The sequence below is a fragment of the Salmo salar genome, unplaced genomic scaffold (genome assembly GCF_905237065.1).
Source record: "Salmo salar unplaced genomic scaffold, Ssal_v3.1, whole genome shotgun sequence".
Classification (NCBI taxonomy): domain Eukaryota; kingdom Metazoa; phylum Chordata; class Actinopteri; order Salmoniformes; family Salmonidae; genus Salmo; species Salmo salar.
In genome coordinates, this window is record NW_025547466.1 from 6,077 (window position 1) to 33,168 (window position 27,092).

The following is a 27,092-nucleotide window of genomic DNA, read 5'->3' on the forward strand; positions in this document are numbered from 1 at the left end:
ATAAACACAAGCATTATATATTACTTTGCTGTTGGAGCTATAAACACAAGCATTAGGTATTACTGTACTGTTGGAGCTATAAACACAAGCATTATATATTACTGTACTGTTGGAGCTAGAAACACAAGCATTATATATTACTGTACTGTTGGAGCTATAAACACAAGCATTAGATATTACTGTACTGTTGGAGCTAGAAACACAAGCATTATGTATTACTGTACTGTTGGAGCTATAAACACAAGCTTTATGTATTACTGTACTGTTGGAGCTATAAACACAAGCATTAGGTATTACTGTACTGTTGGAGCTATAAACACAAGCATTATATATTACAGTACTGTTGGAGCTATAAACACAAGCATTATATATTACTGTACTGTTGGAGCTAGAAACACAAGCATTATATATTACTGTACTGTTGGAGCTATAAACACAAGCATTATATATTACTGTACTGTTGGAGCTAGAAACACAAGCATTAGGTATTATTGTACTTTTGGAGCTAGAAACACAAGCATTATGTATTACTGCACTGTTGGAGCTATAAACACAAGCATTATATATTACTGTACTGTTGGAGCTATAAACACAAGCATTAGGTATTACTGTACTGTTGGAGCTAGAAACACAAGCATTAGGTATTATTGTACTTTTGGAGCTAGAAACACAAGCATTATGTATTACTGCACTGTTGGAGCTAGAAACACAAGCATTATCTGGATATCTGTAAGATATGTGTAAGTGACCAATAACATTTGATTTGATTTGACCGACAGACCAATGTCTGACTGATTAAATGGTTAATTGGTTAATTGATTCCTCATATCCCCCCAGGCCATGCAGAAGGAAGGGAAGGACATCAACATTAAGGGAGGTGATGGACTGCTGGACCCTCCAGATGGGTTATCCTGTTGTGACCATCAGTAAGAACTACAGTCTGGACCACAGCGTCACCATCACACAGGAACACTTTGTCTACGACAGGGACGCCAAGATCAGAGACCCTGACCTTTTCAACAGAAGGTAGGTACTGTCAGCTGAGGACTGCAGACTTTTTTATTTGGGTTTTTAACCCTTCTTTATATTATTATTGTTATTATTATTATTATTTTATTGGTCTCACTTCCACAACAACAAAGAGTGCAAAGCGAGAAGCTAATACCATGTATGAAGAAACTAGTCTTCTCCTGTCCACACAGTGGAGGTAACAGACAGCTAGTCTTCTCCTGTCCACACAGTGCAGATAACAGACAGCTAGTCTTCTCCTGTCCACACAGTGGAGGTAACAGACAGCTAGTCTTCTCCTGTCCACACAGTGGAGGTAACAGACAGCTAGTCTTCTCCTGTCCACACAGTGGAGGTAACAGACAACTAGTCTTCTCCTGTCCACACAGTGGAGGTAACAGACAACTAGTCTTCTCCTGTCCACACAGTGGAGGTAACAGACAGCTAGTCTTCTCCTGTCCACACAGTGGAGGTAACAGACAACAAGTCTTCTCCTGTCCACACAGTGGAGGTAACAGACAGCTAGTCTTCTCCTGTCCACACAGTGGAGGTAACAGACAACTAGTCTTCTCCTGTCCACACAGTGGAGGTAACAGACAACTAGTCTTCTCCTGTCCACACAGTGGAGGTAACAGACAACTAGTCTTCTCCTGGCCACACAGTGGAGGTAACAGACAACTAGTCTTCTCCTGTCCACACAGTGGAGGTAACAGACAACTAGTCTTCTCCTTTCCACACAGTGGAGGTAACAGACAACTAGTCTTCTCCTGTCCACACAGTGGAGGTAACAGACAACTAGTCTTCTCCTGGCCACACAGTGGAGGTAACAGACAACTAGTCTTCTCCTGTCCACACAGTGGAGGTAACAGACAACTAGTCTTCTCCTTTCCACACAGTGGAGGTAACAGACAACTAGTCTTCTCCTGTCCACACAGTGGAGGTAACAGACAACTAGTCTTCTCCTGTCCACACAGTGGAGGTAACAGACAGCTAGTCTTCTCCTGTCCACACAGTGGAGGTAACAGACAGCTAGTCTTCTCCTGTCCACACAGTGGAGGTAACAGACAGTTAGTCTTCTCCTTTCCACACAGTGGAGGTAACAGACAACTAGTCTTCTCCTGTCCACACAGTGGAGGTAACAGACAACTAGTCTTCTCCTGTCCACACAGTGGAGGGAACAGACAGCTAGTCTTCTCCTGTCCACACAGTGGAGGTAACAGACAACTAGTCTTCTCCTGTCCACACAGTGGAGGTAACAGACAACTAGTCTTCTCCTGTCCACACAGTGGAGGTAACAGACAACTAGTCTTCTCCTGTCCACACAGTGGAGGTAACAGACAACTAGTCTTCTCCCTGTCCACACAGTGGAGGTAACAGACAGCTAGTCTTCTCCTGTCCACACAGTGGAGGTAACAGACAACTAGTCTTCTCCTGTCCACACAGTGGAGGTAACAGACAACTAGTCTTCTCCTGTCCACACAGTGGAGGTAACAGACAGTTAGTCTTCTCCTGTCCACACAGTGGAGGTAACGGACAACTAGTCTTCTCCTGTCCACACAGTGGAGGTAACAGACAACTAGTCTTCTCCTGTCCACACAGTGGAGGTAACAGACAGCTAGTTTTCTCCTGTCCACACAGTGGAGGTAACAGACAACTAGTCCTCTCCTGTCCACACAGTGGAGGTAACAGACAGCTAGTCTTCTCCTGTCCACACAGTGGAGGTAACAGACAGCTAGTCTTCTCCTGTCCACACAGTGGAGGTAACAGACAGCTAGTCTTCTCCTGTCCACACAGTGGAGGTAACAGACAACTAGTCTTCTCCTGTCCACACAGTGGAGGTAACAGACAGCTGCCGATCAGGTCTACTGTATTACTAAACTGTTCTCGCCCAGATGATCTCTCTCTCTCTTTCTCTTTTGTTGTAAATATGTATATACTATTGTTAAAGTTTGTATTGTTTCATTTGCATGTTTTATTCACACCTGCAATGTCGGAGCTCGCAGCTGAAGAATTTCACTGTACCCTGCAACTACATCTGGGTCCCTGTGCATGTGACTAATAAAACCCAATCTTATATCTCTCTCTCTCGCTTATGCAGAGCTGTGTTCAGAAGGGTAGAGCTGTATTCATTAGGGTAGAGCTGTGCTCAGAAGGGTAGAGCTGTGTTCAGAAGGGTAAAGCTGTATTCATTAGGGTAGAGCTGTGTTCAGAAGAGTAGAGCTGTGTTCAGAAGGGTAGAGCTGTGTTCAGAAGAGTAGAGCTGTGCTCAGAAGGCTAGAGCTGTGTTCAGAAGGGTAGAGCTGTGTTCAGAAGGATAGAGCTGTGCTCAGAAGGCTAGAGCTGTGTTCAGAAGGGTAGAGCTGTGTTCAGAAGGATAGAGCTGTATTCATTAGGGTAGAGCTGTGTTCAGAAGAGTAGAGCTGTGTTCAGAAGGGTAGAGCTGTGTTCAGAAGTGTAGAGCTGTGTTCAGAAGGGTAGAGCTGTGTTCAGAAGGGTAGAGCTGTGCTCAGAAGGGTAGAGCTGTGTTCAGAAGGGTAGAGCTGTGCTCAGAAGGGTAGAGCTGTGCTCAGAAGGGTAGAGCTGTGTTCAGAAGGATAGAGCTGTGCTCAGAAGGACAGAGCTGTGTTCAGAAGGGTAGAGCTGTGTTCAGAAGGATAGAGCTGTATTCATTAGGGTAGAGCTGTGTTCAGAAGAGTAGAGCTGTGTTCAGAAGGGTAGAGCTGTGTTCAGAAGGGTAGAGCTGTATTCAGAAGGGTTGAGCTGTGTTCAGCCTTCCATGTAGCTCAGTTGGTAGAGCATGGTGTTTGCAACACCAGGGTTGTGGGTTCGATTCCCACGGGGGCCAGCACAGAAAAAAATGTATGAAATTGTTTGAAATGTATGCATTCACTACTGTAAGTCGCTCTGGATAAGAGCGTCTGCTAAAATGACTAAAATGTAAATGTAAAAGGGTAGAGCTGTGTTCAGAAGGGTAGAGCTGTGTTCAGAAGGGTAGAGTTGTGCTCAGAGGGTAGAGTTGTGTTCAGAAGGGTAGAGCTGTGTTCAGAAGGGTAGAGCTGTGCTCAGAAGGGTAGAGCTGTATTCAGAAGGGTAGAGCTGTGTTCAAAAGGGTAGAGCTGTGTTCAGAAGGGTAGAGCTGTGTTCAGAAGGGTAGAGCTGTGTTCAGAAGGGTAGAGCTGTGCTCAGAAGGCTAGAGCTGTGTTCAGAAGGGTAGAGCTGTGTTCAGAAGGATAGAGCTGTGCTCAGAAGGCTAGAGCTGTGTTCAGAAGGGTAGAGCTGTGTTCAGAAGGATAGAGCTGTATTCATTAGGGTCGAGCTGTGTTCAGAAGAGTAGAGCTGTGTTCAGAAGGGTAAAGCTGTATTCATTAGGGTAGAGCTGTGTTCAGAAGAGTAGAGCTATGTTCAGAAGGGTAGAGCTGTGTTCAGAAGGGTAGAGCTGTGTTCAGAAGGGTAGAGCTGTGTTCAGAAGGGTAGAGCTGTGCTCAGAAGGGTAGAGCTGTGTTCAGAAGGGTAGAGCTGTGCTCAGAAGGGTAGAGCTGTGTTCAGAAGGATAGAGCTGTGCTCAGAAGGACAGAGCTGTGTTCAGAAGGGTAGAGCTGTGTTCAGAAGGATAGAGCTGTATTCATTAGGGTAGAGCTGTGTTCAGAAGAGTAGAGCTGTGTTCAGAAGGGTAGAGCTGTGTTCAGAAGGGTAGAGCTGTATTCAGAAGGGTTGAGCTGTGTTCAAAAGGGTAGAGCTGTGTTCAGAAGGGTAGAGCTGTGTTCAGAAGGGTAGAGCTGTGCTCAGAGGGTAGAGCTGTGCTCAGAAGGGTAGAGCTGTGTTCAGAAGGGTAGAGCTGTGTTCAGAAGGGTAGAGCTGTGCTCAGAAGGGTAGAGCTGTATTCAGAAGGGTAGAGCTGTGTTCAAAAGGGTAGAGCTGTGTTCAGAAGGGTAGAGCTGTGTTCAGAAGGGTAGAGCTGTGCTCAGAAGGCTAGAGCTGTGTTCAGAAGGGTAGAGCTGTGCTCAGAGGGTAGAGCTGTGCTCAGAGGGTAGAGCTGTGCTCAGAAGGGTAGAGCTGTGCTCAGAGGGTAGAGCTGTGCTCAGAGGGTAGAGCTGTGTTCAGAAGGGTAGAGCTGTGTTCAGAAGGGTAGAGCTGTGTTCAGAAGGGTAGAGCTGTATTCAGAAGGGTAGAGCTGTGTTCAAAAGGGTAGAGCTGTTTTCAGAAGGGTAGAGCTGTGTTCAGAAGGGTAGAGCTGTGTTCAGAAGGGTAGAGCTGTGCTCAGAAGGGTAGAGCTGTATTCAGAAGGGTAGAGCTGTGTTCAAAAGGGTAGAGCTGTGTTCAAAAGGGTAGAGCTGTGTTCAGAAGGGTAGAGCTGTGTTCAGAGGGTAGAGCTGTGTTCAGAAGGGTAGAGCTGTGTTCAGAAGGGTAGAGCTGTGTTCAGAGGGTAGAGCTGTGCTCAGAGGGTAGAGCTGTGTTCAGAGGGATAGAGCTGTGTTCAGAAGGATAGAGCTGTGTTCAGAGGGTAGAGCTGTGTTCAGTAGCAGTAGTGTTCAGGAGAAGTCCTGGCAACATGTGGATGGATTAGTTTAATCTTCCATGAAGGTGACGTTAATAATTCATTCTGAACCAATCTGGTTTCCCCCCCTCGTGTTCCTCTGATTCGGGCCGGCAAGGCCGCTTAGCGAGGCGAGGAGAGGGATAAGCGAGGAGAGGAGAGGCAAGGGACATCGTCTCTGCATCCTAAGACAGGGAGGAAGGGGAAAAGGATAATCGGGGAAAATTCACACCACTGAAGGCTGTAGATAATGTAGGGGAAAATTCACACCACTGAAGGCTGTAGATAATGTAGGGGAAAACTTCACACCACTGAAGGCTGTAGATAATGTAGGGGAAAACTTCACACCACTGAAGGCTGTAGATAATGTAGGGGAAAACTTCACACCACTGAAGGCTGTAGTTAATGTAGCCTGTCCAATGGAGGCCTCCATAATATTTCTAAAATGCTCTTCTGCAGGGCACGTACTGTACTGACAGGGCACGTAAACCACCTCTCGGTTGTCAATGGCAACCTTTATCTCCCGTCCTCACCTGCCGTTGCTAGACTTGTTTTTTCGGTCTTAGCGTGCTTCTTCTGAAAGCTTACTGGAGAAAGAAACAACAAACAGGACTGCTAGTGGTGACTCAAACACCCCAGCTCTCTCATTTAAAACTGGTAAACACCATTAACCCTTTAAATTCCCCCAGCCCATCACAGCTGGCCACCTTGGCCTGCACTGGGCAATAATGAGAAAAGGCTTTTAAGGAATCAATAGGTAAACTAGCAGACTGCCTCACACCTCTCCCTCACACCTCTCTCCCTTTCTCCTCTCCCTCTTTCCTCTCTCCCTTTCTCCTCTCCCTCTTTCCTCTCTCCTCACACCTCTCCCTCTTTCCTCTCTCCCTCATACCTCTCCCCTCTTTCCTCTCTCCCTCATACCTCTCCCTCTTTCCTCTCTCCCTCACACCTCTCCCTCTTTCCTCTCTCCCTCACACCTCTCCCTCTTTCCTCTCTCCCTCATACCTCTCCCTCTTTCCTCTCTCCTCACACCTCTCCCTCTTTCCTCTCTCCCTCATACCTCTCCCTCTTTCCTCTCTCCCTCATACCTCTCCCTCTTTCCTCTCTCCCTCATACCTCTCCCTCTTTCCTCTCTCCCTCATACCTCTCCCTCTTTCCTCTCTCCCTCATACCTCTCCCTCTTTCCTCTCTCCCTCATACCTCTCCCTCTTTCCTCTCTCCCTCATACCTCTCCCTCTTTCCTCTCTCCCTTTCTTTTCTTTTCTTTTTCTCTCTCTCTCTCTCTCTCTCTCTCTATCTCTCTCTCTCTCTCTCTCTCTCTCTCTCTCTCTAATTGGCGCTGGAGGGATGGCTGCTGTTTTACAGGCTCTGAACCAACTCTTCTGGACACCAGAACAGTGATTACTCACCTCAAACTGTTTCTTTTTTACATGTACCTGAATACAACAGGTGTAGTAGACCTCACAGTGAAATGCTGAATACAACAGGTGTAGTAGACCTTACAGTGAAATGCTGAATACAACAGGTGTAGTAGACCTTACAGTGAAATGCTGAATACAACAGGTGTAGTAGACCTCACAGTGAAATGCTGAATACAACAGCTGTAGACCTTACAGTGAAATGCTGAATACAACAGGTGTAGTAGACCTCACAGTGAAATGCTGAATACAACAGGTGTAGTAGACCTTACAGTGAAATGCTGAATACAACAGGTGTAGTAGACCTTACAGTGAAATGCTGAATACAACAGGTGTAGTAGACCTTACAGTGAAATGCTGAATACAACAGGTGTAGTAGACCTTACAGTGAAATGCTGAATACAACAGGTGTAGTAGACCTCACAGTGAAATGCTGAATACAACAGGTGTAGTAGACCTTACAGTGAAATGCTGAATACAACAGGTGTAGTAGACCTCACAGTGAAATGCTGAATACAACAGGTGTAGTAGACCTCACAGTGAAATGCTGAATACAACAGGTGTGTAGACCTTACAGTGAAATGCTGAATACAACAGGTGTAGTAGACCTTACAGTGAAATGCTGAATACAACAGGTGTAGTAGACCTTACAGTGAAATGCTGAATACAACAGGTGTAGTAGACCTTACAGTGAAATGCTGAATACAACAGGTGTAGTAGACCTTACAGTGAAATGCTGAATACAACAGGTGTAGTAGACCTTACAGTGAAATGCTGAATACAACAGGTGTAGTAGACCTTACAGTGAAATGCTGAATACAACAGGTGTAGTAGACCTTACAGTGAAATGCTGAATACAACAGGTGTAGTAGACCTTACAGTGAAATGCTGAATACAACAGGTGTAGTAGACCTTACAGTGAAATGCTGAATACAACAGGTGTAGTAGACCTTACAGTGAAATGCTGAATACAACAGGTGTAGTAGACCTTACAGTGAAATGCTGAATACAACAGGTGTAGTAGACCTTACAGTGAAATGCTGAATACAACAGGTGTAGTAGACCTTACAGTGAAATGCTGAATACAACAGGTGTAGTAGACCTTACAGTGAAATGCTGAATACAACAGCTGTAGTAGACCTTACAGTGAAATGCTGAATACAACAGGTGTAGTAGACCTTACAGTGAAATGCTGAATACAGCAGGTGTAGTAGACCTTACAGTGAAATGCTGAATACAACAGGTGTAGTAGACCTTACTTACAAACCCTTAACCAACAATGCAGTTTTAAGAACAAAAACTGTTGAGAAAGTATTTACTAAAATAAACTGAAGTAAAAAATAATTAATTCAAAAAGAAGAAATTGAAAAATAACAAATAATGAAAGAGCAACATTAAAATAGTTCATTGAGGTAATATGTACAGTACGTGTGGGGGGGGGGTGTCAATGCAAATAGTCTTATTAAGAAGCCTTGTTATTTTTATGTAATTTTATTGTGTTACTTTTTATTAAATGTTTTAATTTATTTAGTAAATATTTTCTTAACTCTATTTCTTGAACAGCGTTGTTGGTTAAGGGCTTGTAACTAAGCATTTCACGGTAAGGTCTACACCTGTTGTATTCGGCGCATGTGACAAATAAAATGTGATTTGATTTGATAAACTGTCTTCTTTGATCCATAAATGAAAACCGCGGGTGAAGTGGGGGTAAACACTGGGGGTGAAGTGGGGGTGAACACTGGGGGTGAACACTGTGGGTGAAGTGGGGGTGCACACTGGGGGTGAAGTGGGGGTGATCACTGGGGGTGAAGTGGGGGTGAACACTGGGGTGAACACTGTGGGTGAAGTGGGGGTGAACACTGGGGGTGAAGTGGGGGTGAAGTGGGGGTGAACACTGGGGGCGGAGTAGGGGTGAACACTGGGGGTGAAGTGGGGTGAACACTGGGGGTGAAATGGGGGTGAACACTGGGGGTGAAGTGGGGGTGAACACTGGGGGTGAAGTGGGGGTGAACACTGGGGGTGAGGTGGGGGTGAAGTGGGGGTGAACACTGGGGGTGAAATGGGGGTGAACACTGGGGGTGAAGTGGGGTGAACACTGGGGGGAAGTGGACGTCGCAGTAGTAGAGTTGTAACCCCAGCAATTTGTGAAATTCTGTTATATGAAATTACGTCAAGGTATGCAGGAAGGGTATATCCATCACTCTCCATATGGTAGGAAGACCGGCAGCATGTCTAGGTGTGTTGTTAATGGCAGCATATCTAGGTCTGTTGTTAATGGCAGCATATCTAGGTGTGTTGTTAATGGCAGCATATCTAGGTGTGTTGTTAATGGCAGCATATCTAGGTGTGTTGTTAATGGCAGCATATCTAGGTCTGTTGTTAATGGCAGCATATCTAGGTCTGTTGTTAATACAATGGCTGCATATCTAGGTCTGTTGTTAATGGCAGCATATCTAGGTCTGTTGTTAATGGCAGCATATCTAGGTGTGTTGTTAATGGCAGCATATCTAGGTGTGTTGTTAATGGCAAGATATCTAGGTTTGTTGTTAATGGCAGCATATCTAGGTGTGTTGTTACTGGCAGCATATCTAGGTGTGTTGTTAATATAATGGCAGCATATCTAGGTGTGTTGTTAATGGCAGCATATCTAGGTGTGTTGTTAATATAATGGCAGCATATCTAGGTGTGTTGTTAATGGCAGCATATCTAGGTGTGTTGTTAATGGCAGCATATCTAGGTGTGTTGTTAATATAATGGCAGCATATCTAGGTGTGTTGTTAATATAATGGCAGCATATCTAGGTGTGTTGTTAATATAATGTCAGCATATCTAGGTGTGTTGTTAATATAATGGCAGCATATCTAGGTGTGTTGTTAATATAATGGCAGCATATCTAGGTGTGTTGTTAATACAATGGCAGCATATCTAGGTGTGTTGTTAATACAATGGCAGCATATCTAGGTGTGTTGTTAATACAATGGCAGCATATCTAGGTGTGTTGTTAATATAATGGCAGCATATCTAGGTGTGTTGTTAATATAATGGCAGCATATCTAGGTGTGTTGTTAATATAATGGCAGCATATCTAGGTGTGTTGTTAATATAATGGCAGTCTCAGACATCAATACACATGCTTAAGGCCCGATGCTCCACTTGGTGTGATGAGGCCCGAGCTCCACTTGATGTGATGAGGCCTCATGCTCCACTTGGTGCGATGCTCCACTTGATGTGATGAGGCCTCATGCTCCACTTGGTGTGATGCTCCACTTGGTGTGATGCCTGATGCTCCACTTGGTGTGATGAGGCCCGATGCTGCACTTGGTGTGATGAGGCCCGATGCTGCACTTGGTGTGATGAGGCCCGATGCTGCACTTGGTGTGATGAGGCCTGATGCTCCACTTGGTGTGATGCTCCACTTGGTGTGATGCTCCACTTGGTGTGATGCTCCATTTGGTGTGATGAAGCCTGATGCTCCACTTGGTGTGATGCTCCACTTGGTGTGAATAGGCTCGATGCTCCACATGGTGTGATGAGGCCCGATGCTCCACTTGGTATGATGAGGCCCGATGCTCCACTTGGTGTGATGAGGCCTGATGCTCCACTTGGTGTGATGAGGCCCGATGCTCCACTTGGTATGATGAGGCCCGATGCTCCACATGGTGTGATGAGGCCCGATGCTCCACTTGGTGTGATGCTCAACTTGGTATGATGAGGCCCGATGCTCCACTTGGGTGATGAGGCCCGTCCACTGGTGTGTTGAGGCCTGATGCTCCACTTGGTGTGATGAGGCCCGGAGTCTCCACTTGGTGGGATGCTCCACTTGGTGTGATGAGGCCCAAGGCTCCACTTGGTGTGATGAGGCCCGATGCTCCACTTGGTGTGATGAGGCCAGAGAGAGAAGATTTAAATACTTGTAAACTATTTCACTCTGTTCAGTAAAGTCTCAAGCCAAGCTTGGAGGTGGTGCAGGCATCGTTCATACATTCTAACAGGTGTGCATCCATTTACATGACATTACAGTTGTGCTTTGATTATTCTGATCTAGCATCAACAGTCCTGAAGGATATTCATAAGGCTGTGGGTGGATAAACAACAGTGTATCTTGACCAGACCACCTATTATTGATTAAAGGAAGGCCAGCCAGGGAGAGAGGGAGAGGGAGGGAGAGAGAGGGAGAGAGGTAGAGAGAGGTAGAGAGAGAGAGAAGGAGAGAGAGATGTAGAGAGAGGTAGAGAGAGGCAGAGAGAGGCAGAGAGAGAGAGAGAGAGAGAAACTACAGACGGTAGAGGCCTTTGGTGTTTCCTGGTCGTGCTAGACTAGAGGCACACTTACCAGAAATAAATAATAATAGCTAGCCTACTCCACAACACATGAAACATTGAACAGGCTCTATGCACACCAGGCCAGCAGGGTAGTATCTTCTCTTTGAAAGTCAAGTGGATGATGGTTGAGTTTCTGACTCACTCCACAATTTATATTCTTCTTTCCTTCATTTTTTCCCAACAATAGAGTATCTATCTGTTCTTTTAAAAGTCAAGTTTGTTGCTCTTGAAAAACCCAATTTTTTACATTACATTTTAGTCATTTAGCAGACGCTCTTATCCAGAGCAATTTACAATTAGTGCATTCAGTCATAGTCAGTACATTCTTCCTCAATAAAGTAGCTCAGCAAAGTCAGTGCTAGTAAAAGGGAAATGATGTTGAGTGTTAGTTCATAAAAGGGTGGGTGGAGGAGGTACTGTGGGATTATTTAACATACTCTTTGAAGATGTAAGGTTTCAGATGTTTTCTGAAGATGGGCAGGGACTCTGCTGTCCTAACTTCTGGGGGAAGTTGGTTCCACCATTGGGGTGTTTTTGCAGGGTCACACCAAGGTTTTTTGTGCTCTACAATCTTGGTTTCATCAGACCAGAGAATCTTGTTTCTCATGGTCTGAGAGTCTTTAGCTGCCTTTTGGCAACGTCCAAACGGATTGTCATGTGCCTTTTACTGAGGAGTGGCTTCCTTCAGACCACTTTACCATAAAGGCCTGATTGGTGGAGTGCTGCAGAGATGGTTGTCCTTCTGGAAGGTTCTCCCATCTCCACATAGGAATTCTAGAGCTCTGTCAGAGTGACCATTGGGTTCTTGGTCACCTCCATGACCTAGGCCATTCTCCTCCGATTGCTCAGTTTGGCCGGGCAGCCAGTCTTGGTGGTTCCAAAATTCTTCCATTTAAAAATTATGTATGCCACTGTGTTCTTGGGGACCTTCAATGCTGCAGACATTTTTTGGTGCCCTTCCCCAGATCTGTGCCTCGACACATTCCTGTCTCGGAGCTCTACGGACAATTCCTTCAACCTCAAGGATGATCAATGGAAACAGGATGCATCTGAGCTCAATTTCAAGTCTCATAGCAAAGGGTCTGAATACTTATGTAAATAAGGTATTTCTGTTTTTATTAGTAATACATTTGCAAAAATAAATAAAAACTGTTTTTGCTTTGTCATGATGGGGTATTGTGTGTAGATTGCTGAGAAAAAAATTATATTTAATCCATTTTAGAATAAGGCTGTAATATAATAAAATGTGGAAAAAGGGAAGGGGTCTGAATACTTTCCGAATGCACTGTAAACCATCAACTTTGTGAATACCATTGGTGTTTAATATGAGGGTTTCATCATGAACTACCCCCTCCCCTAATAAATATATTTAGTATATATTTTTTTTTATGACAGGAAATGAGTTTTTAAACAGCAACATTTTCTCTCAGCCTCGTGGCAAAATGTGTACAATAGCATGATATTAGCTATAAAACTGCACATTTTCTCTCAGTTTAATAGCAACATGTGTAGAATAGCAGGGAATTATCTCTAAAACAGTAAGATTTTCTCTCAGCCTCATGGCAAAATATTTACAATAGCATGAGATTAGCTATAAAAGTGCTCAGGTTCTCTCCGCCCCATGGCAACAAAAACAGACGTAAACTGCTCTAAGCCACTATCCCCACTCCCTGACACCAGTCATGGAGAAAATAAATTGCTAAATGAAGTTAGTGGTTGAAGGCACTAAATTAATTTCCTGGTCACCTGCAGAGAACTGTGATCCGTGACTATTATAGGGGCGTTGCAATTACACCCGCTAATTACCTTCTACTCCCCCCCGGGTGTTTCCAGAACAACTAACCTGAGGCTGTACCCAAATGGCACCATATTACCTGTATAGTGCACTACTTTTGACCAGGGCCCGTTGGATGCCATTTGGGACGCTGGCCTAGTTTATTGTGTCTGGGATTCTGATTACGAGTCTGGGAGATTGTCAGAGTGCATCATAGGGGTTTTATGGATGAAGAATTGACTTGAGCTCTTAGAAATGAATCGCAACGATACTTTCGTATAGGGAAGGTGGAGCCATTTGGGTACAGCCTCAGGTTAGATGCGAGTACAGTCAGAGGACCTGAAAGATGAAATCAACGTTCAGCATGAGATGGAATTCACAGCTCAATAATCACTACGACTACGAGTAGGCTGGGGAATTTATAACTCAAGGTAGTAGTGAAGTATTCTGCTATAACTCAAGGTAGTATTGAAGTATTCCGCTATAACTCAAGGTAGTAGTGAAGTATTCTGCTATAACTCAAGGTAGTAGTGAAGTATTCTGTTATAACTCAAGGTAGTAGTGAAGTATTCTGCTATAACTCAAGGTAGTAGTGAAGTATTCTGTTATAACTCAAGGTAGTACATTTACATTTTAGTCATTTAGCAGACGCTCTTATCCAGAGCGACTTAGAGTAGTGAATGCATACATTTCATACATTTTTTTTGTATATATATTTTTTGTACTGGCTCCCCGTGGGAATCAAACCCACCATGCTGGCATTGCAAACACCATGCTCTACCAACTGAGCCACAGGGAAGTAGTATTCTGCTATAACTCAAGGTAGTATTGAAGTATTCTGTTTTAACTCAAGGTAGTATTGGGGCAGCAGATAGCCTAGTGGTTTGAGAGTTGGGCCAGTAACCGAAAGGTTGCTGGATCGAATCCCCGAGCTGACAAGGTAAAAATCTGTCATTCTGCCCCAGATCAAGGCAGTTAACCCACTGGCCGTCATTGTAAATAAGAATTTGTTCTTAACTGACTTGCCTAGTTAAATAAAGGTTACACACAGTATTGAAGTATTCCATTATAACTCAAGGTTGTATTGAAGTATTCTGTTATAACTGAAGGTTGTATTGAAGTATTCTGTTATAACTCAAGGTAGTATTGCAGTATTCTGTTATAACTCAAGGTAGTATTGCAGTATTCTGTTATAACTCAAGGTAGTATTTAAGTATTCTGTTATAACTCAAGGTAGTATTGAAGTATTCTGTTATAACTCAAGGTAGTGGTGAAGTATTATGTTATAACTCAAGGTAGTGGTGAAGTATTCTGTTATAACTCAAGGTAGTGGTGAAGTATTCTGTATAAAACTGGACATCAAGTGAAAACCGCAAAGGGAAGTAATATAACAACAAAATCCTCTGAATATATTAGTTGAACTAGTGCAACTACCTGCCCGTGTGATAGACTCCATCGATACACTTTTATAATCTGAACATAAAGGATTATGGTATCCATGCAGGTGTTGCTGTATGGTTTCCTTTGTTATTGTGTTTTGAGGAAAGAAAATATATTTTAGCAATAAATGTTATTGCACCTCTGAGGACCTGTTACGCTGCTACTTGGACACAGACTGTTTGATTAAAGACTATATCAAGCTTCAGCCTCAAGTGTGTCTCTGAAGCTATAAGGAAATAAAGCCTTCTCAGAGAGAGGGAGAAAGAAAAAGAGAGGGGGAGAGAGAGAGGAAGAGAGAGAGCGACATCGAGAGAGAGATAGAGAGAGATTGTGGTGGACCTCCCCTGGAGCTTGTCATCCCTGGTCCCTCCAGCAACCTCACACCTCATTACCCTTCATATTGCACCCCTGACCCAAAAGAGCCAGGCTGCCCACCTCGCCCTGCCCCAGCATGCCTCAGGATGCGTTCCAAATGGCGACTTAATCCCCATAGGGCTCTGAAGGGCTCAAAAGTAGTGCACTTTAAAGGGAATAGAGTTCCATTTGGGACGCTCGACCAGCCTGATCTGGCCCAGTCGGACCCTCCAGTGAAGTGGCGCTCTCAACCGACTCCGGCCGCCCGGCCAGATCGATGGACCCACCTAGGGGTGATGATAGAGACATGATGCAGCCACTCATAGTGATGGAACATCGATCCTGAGGAGAGAGAGAGATAGAGAGATTGAGAGGGGTGGCGATAGTGAGACAGAGAAATATATATATATATATACAGTTGAAGTCGGAAGTTTACATACACCTTAGCCAAAAACATTTAAACTCAGTTTTTCAGAATTCCTGACATTTAATCCTAGTAAATATTCCCTGTCTTAGGTCAGTTAGGATCACACCTTTATTTTAAGAATGTGAAATGTCAGAATAATAGTAGAGAGAATGATTTAATTCTGTCACGTCCTGACCAGTAAAGGGGTTATTTGTTATTGTAGTTTGGTCAGGACGTGGCAGGGGTGTGTTTGTTTAGAGTGTTTCAGGGTTTGTTGGGCTATGTTCTTATTTAAGAGGGGTGTTTGTTTAGAGTGGTTCGGGGTTTGTTGGGTTATGTTCTTGTTAGTTTATTTCTATGTTAGTTCTAGTATGTCTATTTGTATGTGGTGTTTGTTGGGTTGACCTTCAATTGGAAGCAGCTGCTCCTAGTTGTTTTTTCTATGGGATTTTGTGGGTAGTTGTTCCTTGTTTAGTGTTTGTTGCACCTGACAGGACTGTGTCGTTTTGTTCTTTTTACGTATTTAGTTGTTTCTCCTTCTTCAAAATAAAAAGAAGATGAGTATACATATTCCCGCTGCGTTTTGGTCCAATCCATACGACAACCGTGACAATTTCAGCTTTTTATTTCTTTCATCACATTCCCAGTGGATCAGAAGTTTACATACACTCAATTTGTATTTGGTAGCATTGCCTTTAAATTGTTTAACTTGGGTCAAACGTTTTGGGTAGCCTTCCACAAGCTTCCCACAATAAGTTGGGTGAATTTTGGCCCATTCCTCCTGACAGAGCTGGTGTAATTGAGTCAGGTTTGTAGGCCTCGCACATGCTTTTTCAGTTCTGCCCACAAGTTTTCTATTGGATTGAGGTCAGGGCTTTGTCATGGCCACTCCAATACCTTGACTTTGTTGTATTTAAGCCATTTTGCCACAACTTTGGAATTATGCTTGGGGTCATTGTCCATTTGGAAGACCCATTTGCGACCAAGCTTTAACTTCCTGACTGATGTCTTGAGATGTTGCTTCAAAATATCCACATAATTTTCCTCGCTCATGATGCCATCTATTTTGTGATGTGCACCAGGCCCTCCTGCAGCAAAGCACCCCCACAACATGATGCTGCCACCCACGTGCTTCATGGTTGGGATGGTGTTCTTCGGCTTGCAAGCATCCCCCTTTTTCCTCCAAACATTACGATGGTCATTATGGCCAAACAATTCTATATTTGTTTCATCAGACCAGAGGACATTTCTCCAAAAAAGTACGATCTTTATCCCCATGTGCAGTTGCAAACAGTAGTCTGGCTTTTTTATGGCGGTTTTGGAGCAGTGGCTTCTTCCTTGCTGAGTGGCCTTTCAGGTTATGTCGATATAGGACTCGTTTTACTGTGGATATAGATACTTTTGTACCTGTTTCCTGCAGCATCTTCACAAGGTCCTTTGCTGTTGTTCTGGGATTGATTTGCACTTTTCACACCAAAGTACGTACATCTCTAGGAGACAGAATGCGTCTCCTTCCTGAGCGGTATGACGGCTGCGTGGTCCCATGGTGTTTATACTTGCGTACTATTGTTTGTACAGATGAATGTGGTACCTTCAGGCGTTTGGAAATTTCTCCCAAGGAAGAACCAGACTTGTGGAGGTCTACAATCTTTTTTCTGAGTTCTTGGCTGATTTCTTTAGATTTTCCCATGATGTCAAGCAAAGAGGCACTGAGTTTGAAGGTAGGCCTTGAAATACATCCACAGGTACACCTCCAATTGACTCAAATTATGTAAATTAGCCTATCAGAAGCTTCTAAAGCCATGATATCATTTTCTAGAATTTTCCAAGCTGTTTAATTAAAGGCACAGTCAATTTAGTGTATGTAAACTTCTGACCCACTGGAATTGTGATACAGTGAATTATAAGTGAAATGATCTGTCTGTAAACAATTGTTGGAAAAATTACTTTGTCATGCACAAAGTAGATGTCCTAACCGACTTGCCAAAACTATAGTTTGTTAACAAGAAATTTGTGGAGTGGTTGAAAAATGAGTTTTAATGACTCCAACCTAAGTGTATGTAAACTTCCAACTTCAAAATATATATATATATATATATATATATATATATATAGATAGATAGATAGATAGATAGATAGATAGATAGATAGATAGATAGATAGATAGATAGATAGATAGATAGATAGATAGATAGATAGATAGATAGATAGATAGATAGATAGATAGATAGATAGATAGATAGATAGATAGATAGATAGATAGATAGATAGATAGATAGATAGATAGATAGATAGATAGATAGATAGATAGATAGATAGATAGATAGATAGATAGATAGATAGATAGATAGATAGATAGATAGATAGAGTATTCAGCATTTCACTGTAAGGTCTACTACACCTGTTGTATTCAGCATTTCACTGTAAGGTCTTCTACACCTGTTGTATTCAGCATTTCACTGTAAGGTCTACTACACCTGTTGTATTCAGCATTTCACTGTAAGGTCTACTACACCTGTTGTATTCAGCATTTCACTGTGAGGTCTACTACACCTGTTGTATTCAGCATTTCACTGTAAGGTCTACTACACCTGTTGTATTCAGCATTTCACTGTAAGTTCTACTACACCTGCTGTATTCAGCATTTCACTGTAAGGTCTACTACACCTGTTGTATTCAGCATTTCACTGTGAGGTCTACTACACCTGTTGTATTCAGCATTTCACTGTAAGGTCTACTACACCTGTTGTATTCAGCATTTCACTGTAAGGTCTACTACACCTGTTGTATTCAGCATTTCACTGTAAGGTCTACTACACCTGTTGTATTCAGCATTTCACTGTAAGGTCTACTACACCTGTTGTATTCAGCATTTCACTGTAAGGTCTACTACACCTGTTGTATTCAGCATTTCACTGTAAGGTCTACTACACCTGTTGTATTCAGCATTTCACTGTAAGGTCTACTACACCTGTTGTATTCAGCATTTCACTGTAAGGTCTACTACACCTGTTGTATTCAGCATTTCACTGTAAGGTCTACTACACCTGTTGTATTCAGCATTTCACTGTAAGGTCTACACCTGTTGTATTCAGCATTTCACTGTGAGGTCTACTACACCTGTTGTATTCAGCATTTCACTGTAAGGTCTACTACACCTGTTGTATTCAGCATTTCACTGTAAGGTCTACTACACCTGTTGTATTCAGCATTTCACTGTAAGGTCTACTACACCTGTTGTATTCAGCATTTCACTGTAAGGTCTACACCTGTTGTATTCAGCATTTCACTGTGAGGTCTACTACACCTGTTGTATTCAGCATTTCACTGTAAGGTCTACTACACCTGTTGTATTCAGCATTTCACTGTAAGGTCTACTACACCTGTTGTATTCAGCATTTCACTGTAAGGTCTACTACACCTGTTGTATTCAGCATTTCACTGTAAGGTCTACACCTGTTGTATTCAGCATTTCACTGTAAGGTCTACTACACCTGTTGTATTCAGCATTTCACTGTGAGGTCTACTACACCTGTTGTATTCAGCATTTCACTGTGAGGTCTACTACACCTGTTGTATTCAGGTACATGTAAAAAGAAACAGTTTGAGGTGAGTAATCACTGTTCTGGTGTCCAGAAGAGTTGGTTCAGAGCCTGTAAAACAGCAGCCATCCCTCCAGCGCCAATTAGAGAGAGAGAGAGAGAGAGAGAGAGAGAGAGAGAGAGAGAGAGAGAGAGAGAGAGAGAGAGAGAGAGAGAGAGAGAGAGAGAGAGAGAGAGAGAGAGAGAGAGAGAGAGTATAAAAACGGGGTTCTGAAAAGTAAGATAAGGCGAGGGTGAATTAAGAGGGGAGGAGGGGGAGGAGGGGGAGACGGTCAAAGGCACTTCCTGAAGAGAATTCTGAATTGATTTAATGAAGCAGCAGACTGTATTTCATGAGGCAAGAGGGACAGACCAGACCAGACTAGAGGGACAGTCCAGACCGGACCAGACAAAATAGGTTCACAGTTAACTACATAGCAGTTTGGTCAAACGAGGTAGTTTAGTACAGGCTGAGTCTCCAACTGGATCTTGTCAAAGAGCCACAATTACAAAGTCATTTGTGTCACAGCTTCAACAGTTAACTAAAGCTTGACTCCTCTTCTCTCTGCCACACTGCTGTTCCTGTTCAGCATGCACTAAAACCTCTCAGCTTAACTCACCACTGGGAACACATGTTTTTCTGTTATGGGATTCAGCTAGCTGCTTGAGGATTGTTCCTCCTGGTTAATCATACAGTAATCAGAGGATTGTTCCTCCTGGTTGGAGTAATCAGAGGATTTTTCCTCCTGGTTACTCATACAGTAATCAGAGGATTGTTCCTCCTGGTTAATCATACAGTAATCAGAGGATTGCTCCTCCTGGTTAGGGAATCATACAGTAATCAGAGGATTGTTCCTCCTGGTTAATCATACAGTAATCAGAGGATTGTTCCTCCTGCTTAATCATACAGTAATCAGAGGATTGTTCCTCCTGGTTAATTACACAGTAATCAGAGTATTGTTCCTCCTGGTTAATCATACAGTAATCAGAGGATTGTTCCTCCTGGTTACTCATACAGTAATCAGAGGATTGTACCTCCTGGTTAATCATACAGTAATCAGAGGAATGTTCCTCCTGGTTAATCATACAGTAATCAGAGGATTGTTCCTCCTGGTTAATCATACAGTAATCAGAGGATTGTTCCTCCTGGTTAATCATACAGTAATCAGAGGATTGCTCCTCCTGGTTAATCATACAGTAATCAGAGGATTGTTCCTCCTGGTTAATCATACAGTAATCAGAGGATTGTTCCTCCTGGTTAATCATACAGTACTCAGAGGATTGTTCCTCCTGGTTAATCATACAGTAATCAGAGGATTGTTCCTCCTGGTTAGGGAATCATACAGTAATCAGAGGATTGTTCCTCCTGGTTACTCATACAGTAATCAGAGGATTGTTCCTCCTGGTTAATCATACAGTAATCAGAGGATTGTTCCTCCTGGTTAGGGAATCATACAGTAATCAGAGGATTGTTCCTCCTGGTTAGGGAATCATACAGTAATCAGAGGATTGTTCCTCCTGGTTAATCATACAGTAATCAGAGGATTGTTCCTCCTGGTTAATCATACAGTAATCAGAGGATTGTTCCTGCTGGTTAATCATACAGTAATCAGAGGATTGTACCTCCTGGTTAATCATACAGTAATCAGAGGATTGTTCCTCCTGGTTAATCATACAGTAATCAGAGGATTGTACCTCCTGGTTAATCATACAGTAATCAGAGGATTGTTCCTCCTCGTTAATCATACAGTAATCAGAGGATTGTTCCTCCTGGTTAATCATACAGTAATCAGAGGATTGTACCTCCTGGTTAATCATACAGTAATCAGAGGGAATGAACAGGCCTGGAGCACAGTACTTAGTCCTTCCTCTAACGCAGCTGTGTAATGGAAATGTGTTACTTCAAGAGAAAAGCAGGCTTTGCCCCAGATAAATGTGCAAGTGTTTGCCTTGCACAACACTTTCTCTCTCTATCCTCGCCATAAACACTGTTATGTAATTTTATTTACTGTTTCCCCCAATTATTCACCCATATTTAATTTTTTTTTCTTTTTTTTTTTCTTTTTTACAATATTTCTATGTCATCACCACCAGCTCTGTGACTGGATAATATGGTTGCCCTTCATTCTAATGATAACATCCTCACTATGGATGAAATGCAGGATTGTTGCTTCTCTACATGTTGGTATTAGGTCTAGGTTTGATAATAGATTAACTACATGTTGGTATTAGGTCTAGGTTTGATAATAGATTAACTACATGTTGGTATTAGGTCTAGGTTTGATAATAGATTAACAACATGTTGGTATTAGGTCTAGGTTTGATAATATATTAACTACTGCACATGTTGGTATTAGGTCTAGGTTTGATAATTGATTAACTACATGTTGGTATTAGGTCTAGGTTTGATAATAGATTAACTACATGTTGGTATTAGGTTTGATGATAGATTAACTACATGTTGGTATTAGGTCTAGGTTTGATGATAGATTAACTACATGTTGGTATTAGGTCTAGGTTTGATAATAGATTAACTAAATGTTGGTATTAGGTCTAGGTTTGATTATAGATTAACTACATGTTGGTATTAGGTCTAGGTTTGATGATAGATTAACTACATGTTGGTATTAGGTCTAGGTTTGATGATAGATTAACTACATGTTGGTATTAGGTCTAGGTTTGATAATATATTAACTACTGCACATGTTGGTATTAGGTCTAGGTTTGATAATAGATTAACTAAATGTTGGTATTAGGTCTAGGTTTGATTATAGATTAACTACATGTTGGTATTAGGTCTAGGTTTGATGATAGATTAACTACATGTTGGTATTAGGTCTAGGTTTGATGATAGATTAACTACATGTTGGTATTAGGTCTAGGTTTGATAATAGATTAACTACATGTTGGTATTAGGTCTAGGTTTGATAATGGATTAACTACATGTTGGTATTAGGTTTGATGATAGATTAACTACATGTTGGTATTAGGTCTAGGTTTGATGATAGATTAACTACATGTTGGTATTAGGTCTAGGTTTGATAATAGATTAACTACATGTTGGTATTAGGTCTAGGTTTGATTATAGATTAACTACATGTTGGAATTAGGTCTAGGTTTGATAATAGATTAACTACATGTTGGTATTAGGTCTAGGTTTGATGATAGATTAACTACATGTTGGTATTAGGTCTAGGTTTGATAATAGATTAACTACATGTTGGTATTAGGTCTAGGTTTGATGATAGATTAACTACATGTTGGTATTAGGTCTAGGTTTGATGATAGATTAACTACATGTTGGTATTAGGTCTAGGTTTGATAATAGATTAACTACATGTTGGTATTAGGTCTAGGTTTGATTATAGATTAACTACATGTTGGTATTAAGTCTAGGTTTGATAATAGATTAATTACATGTTGGTATTAGGTCTAGGTTTGATGATAGATTAACTACATGTTGGTATTAGGTCTAGGTTTGATGATAGATTAACTACATGTTGGTATTAGGTCTAGGTTTGATAATAGATTAACTACATGTTGGTATTAGGTTTGATGATAGATTAACTACATGTTGGTATTAGGTCTAGGTTTGATGATAGATTAACTACATGTTGGTATTAGGTCTAGGTTTGATAATAGATTAACTACATGTTGGTATTAGGTCTAGGTTTGATTATAGATTAACTACATGTTGGAATTAGGTCTAGGTTTGATAAGAGATTAACTACATGTTGGTATTAGGTCTAGGTTTGATGATAGATTAACTACATGTTGGTATTAGGTCTAGGTTTGATAATAGATTAACTACATGTTGGTATTAGGTCTAGGTTTGATGATAGATTAACTACATGTTGGTATTAGGTCTAGGTTTGATGATAGATTAACTACATGTTGGTATTAGGTCTAGGTTTGATAATAGATTAACTACATGTTGGTATTAGGTCTAGGTTTGATTATAGATTAACTACATGTTGGAATTAGGTCTAGGTTTGATAAGAGATTAACTACATGTTGGTATTAGGTCTAGGTTTGATTATAGATTAACTACATGTTGGTATTAAGTCTAGGTTTGATGATAGATTAACTACATGTTGGTATTAGGTCTAGGTTTGATGATAGATTAACTACATGTTGGTATTAGGTCTAGGTTTGATAATAGATTAACTACATGTTGGTATTAGGTTTGATGATAGATTAACTACATGTTGGTATTAGGTCTAGGTTTGATGATAGATTAACTACATGTTGGTATTAGGTCTAGGTTTGATTATAGATTAACTACATGTTGGTATTAGGTCTAGGTTTGATAATAGATTAACTACATGTTGGTATTAGGTCTAGGTTTGATAATAGATTAACTACATGTTGGTATTAGGTCTAGGTTTGATAATAGATTAACTACATGTTGGTATTAGGTCTAGGTTTGATAATAGATTAACTACATGTTGGTATTAGGTTTGATGATAGATTAACTACATGTTGGTATTAGGTCTAGGTTTGATAATAGATTAACTACATGTTGGTATTAGGTCTAGGTTTGATAATAGATTAACTACATGTTGGTATTAGGTCTAGGTTTGATAATAGATTAACTACATGTTGGTATTAGGTCTAGGTTTGATGATAGATTAACTAGATGTTGGTATTAGGTCTAGGTTTGATGATAGATTAACTACATGTTGGTATTAGGTCTAGGTTTGATAATAGATTAACTACATGTTGGTATTAGGTCTAGGTTTGATAATAGATTAACTACATGTTGGTATTAGGTCTAGGTTTGATAATAGATTAACTACATGTTGGTATTAGGTCTAGGTTTGATAATAGATTAACTACATGTTGGTATTAGGTCTAGGTTTGATAATAGATTAACTACATGTTGGTATTAGGTCTAGGTTTGATGATAGATTAACTACATGTTGGTATTAGGTCTAGGTTTGATGATAGATTAACTACATGTTGGTATTAGGTCTACAGTACTCATTCTGTGACGTGACAGACGGTCTCATTCACCAACCTGATCTCAGAGCATTTCGTATTATTCGTACGTAAATCCAACATTCCATTTTGTGTGATATGTTACGTTTCGTATGGTATGTATTAATTTGAGGATGTACATCATCCATTTCGTATATGATATGTTACAAATTGCATTTCGTATGATATGTTACAAATTTGCTAAATGTACATTATGGTACGAATTTGCAAATGTATGTTATGTTACGAATGCCAATTTGTTGTGTTAACATTAGCTAGGTGGCAAAAGCTAAATGTGGCTAAGATTAGTTAAGGTTAAGGTTAGGAGCTAGGTTAAAGTGTTAAAGTTAGGGTTAGCGGAAATGTTAGCTAAATGGGTTAAGTAAGTCTTATGTAACCATACCAAACGTAACATATCATACTAATCTGAGTGGAGCATATTTACATTTACTATGTTACATCTCATCTATGAGACCAGGCTGCATTCAGAGATAATTCCGCTCTCTTGATCATGATCCCTGTGATATTCAGAATGCACTGACCCCACAGGCATCTGGTTTCATCAAACCGGATAATCAACGTAATTAAGTAATCAAATCAACTTAATTATGGTTGTTAGGAGCTGAACAATGCATACTTCAGACAGAGGCACACCAGGTTCCCCTCCCTCATTCTCTTAGATAACAAAAATAGTTAATTTGCTCAGTCCTCCCGCTCTGTCTGTCTGTCTGTGTGTGTGAGAAAGATTTAGGAGTTAATTGCTCAGTGGTTGGTCCCACTGCTCTGGTGCTCGAATCACGTCCCCTCCACCCTGACATGGACGTCATGTTGATGGAGGTAATCAGAGATGGCAGCTAACAGAAGAGCCAGTCAGTACACCCAGGTGTGCAGCGGCCATTTTGATTTTGACAGACATTAATTTAGACCAGCAGGCGTCATGGAGGAGCAGGGCGGTGAAACAGCTGTCAGCCAGCATTGTGTGTGTGCGTGTGAGTGCGTGTGTGTTCGTGTGTGATGTGTGATAGTTTCATCTGTCTAGGGGGGACGGCCGGGGGGGCAGTGGTGTTCAGTCAGATCCTGAAATCCTAATGTAACCTACCATGGGCCTGAACCCCTAATGCACCCTACCATGGGTCTGAACCCCTAATGTTACCTGTCATGGGTCTGAACCCCTAATGTAACCTACCATGGGCCTGAACCCCTAATGTAACCTGTCATGGGTCTGAACCCTAATGTAACCTACCATGGGTCTGAACCCCTAATGTAACCTGCCATGGGTCTGAACCCCTAATGTAACCTACCATGGGTCTGAACCCCTAATGTAACCTACCATGGGTCTGAACCCCTAATGTAACCTACCATGGGTCTGAACCCCTAATGTTACCTGTCATGGGTCTGAACCCCTAATGTAACCTACCATGGGTCTGAACCCCTAATGTAACCTGTCATGGGTCTGAACCCCTAATGTTACCTGTCATGGGCCTGAACCCCTAATGTAACCTGTCATGGGTCTGTACCCCTAATGTAACCTACCATGGGTCTGAACCCCTAATGTAACCTGTCATGGGTCTGAACCCCTAATGTAACCTGCCATGGGTCTGAACCCCTAATGTAACCTGCCATGGGGGGGTGGGGGGGTCAGTGGTGTTCAGTCAGATCCTGAAATCCTAATGTAACCTACCATTGGGTCTGAACCCCTAATATAACCTGCCATGGGTCTGAACCCCTAATTTAACCTACCATGGGTCTGAACCCCTAATGTAACCTGTCATGGGTCTGAACCCCTAATGTAACCTACCATGGGTCTGAACCCCTAATGTAACCTGTCATGGGTCTGAACCCCTAATGTAACCTGCCATGGGTCTGAACCCCTAATGTAACCTGCCATGGGGGGGGTCAGTGGTGTTCAGTCAGATCCTGAAATCCTAATGTAACCTACCATTGGGTCTGAACCCCTAATGTAACCTGCCATGGGTCTGAACCCCTAATGTAACCTACCATGGGTCTGAACCCCTAATGTCACCTACCATGGGCCTGAACCCCTAATGTAACCTGTCATGGGTCTGAACCCCTAATGTAACCTACCATGGGTCTGAACCCCTAATGTAACCTGTCATGGGTCTGAACCCCTAATGTAACCTGTCATGGGTCTGAACCCCTAATGTTACCTGTCATGGGCCTGAACCCCTAATGTAACCTGTCATGGGTCTGAACCCCTAATGTTACCTGTCATGGGTCTGAACCCCTAATGTAACCTACCATGGGTCTGAACCCCTAATGTAACCTGTCATGGGTCTGAACCCCTAATGTAACCTACCATGGGTCTGAACCCTAATGTAACCTACCATGGGTCTGAACCCCTAATGTAAGCTGCCATGGGTCTGAACCCCTAATGTAACCTACCATGGGTCTGAACCCCTAATGTAACCTACCATGGGTCTGAACCCCTAATGTTACCTGTCATGGGTCTGAACCCTAATGTAACCTACCATGGGTCTGAACCCTAATGTAACCTACCATGGGTCTGAACCCCTAATGTAACCTACCATGGGTCTGAACCCCTAATGTAACCTACTATGGGTCTGAACCCCTAATGCAACCTACCATGGGTCTGAACCCCTAATGTAACCTACCATGGGTCTGAACCCCTAATGTAACCTACCATGGGTCTGAACCCCTAATGTAACCTACCATGGGTCTGAACCCCTAATGTAACCTGTCATGGGTCTGAACCCCTAATGTAACCTACCATGGGTCTGAACCCCTAATGTAACCTACCATGGGTCTGAACCCTAATGTAACCTACCATGGGTCTGAACCCTAATGTAACCTGCCATGGGTCTGAACCCTAATGTAACCTGTCATGGGTCTGAAGTTCATATAGTATATAGTATATAGTGTTGTAATTATGTGCAAATAGTTAAAGTACTAAAAGGAAATTAATAAACATAAATATTGGTTGTATTTACAATGGAGTTTGTTCTTCACTGGTTGCCCTTTTCTTGTGACAACCGATCACATATCTTGCTGCTGTGATGTCACACTGTGGTATTTTACTCTCTCTCTCTCTCTCTCTCTCTCTCTCTCTCCATTTCTCCTCCCCCTCACTCTCTCTCTCTCTCTCTCTCTCTCTCTCTCTCTCTCTCTCTTCTCTCTCTCTATCCCCTCCCATCTATACCCCTCTAGTCTACAGTGGCAGATTCCTCTAACTTTAGCAGTGGGGAATTCAACTTACAAATCATCAGAAGTCATCCTCTGGATCTCCAATAAAACAG

At 42.2% G+C, this 27,092-nt stretch overlaps 1 protein-coding gene across 1 annotated transcript; it reads left to right on the plus strand.

Moving 5' to 3' along the window:
- Positions 1–880: 880 nt before the first annotated feature.
- Positions 881–27,092, plus strand: LOC123731884 (thyrotropin-releasing hormone-degrading ectoenzyme-like; the record flags this gene model as incomplete). The annotated part of the gene is made up of 2 exons (XM_045711283.1): positions 881–1,026; positions 27,004–27,092. Coding segments are annotated over exons 1-2 (235 nt in total), but the record flags the coding sequence as incomplete, so codon positions are not given.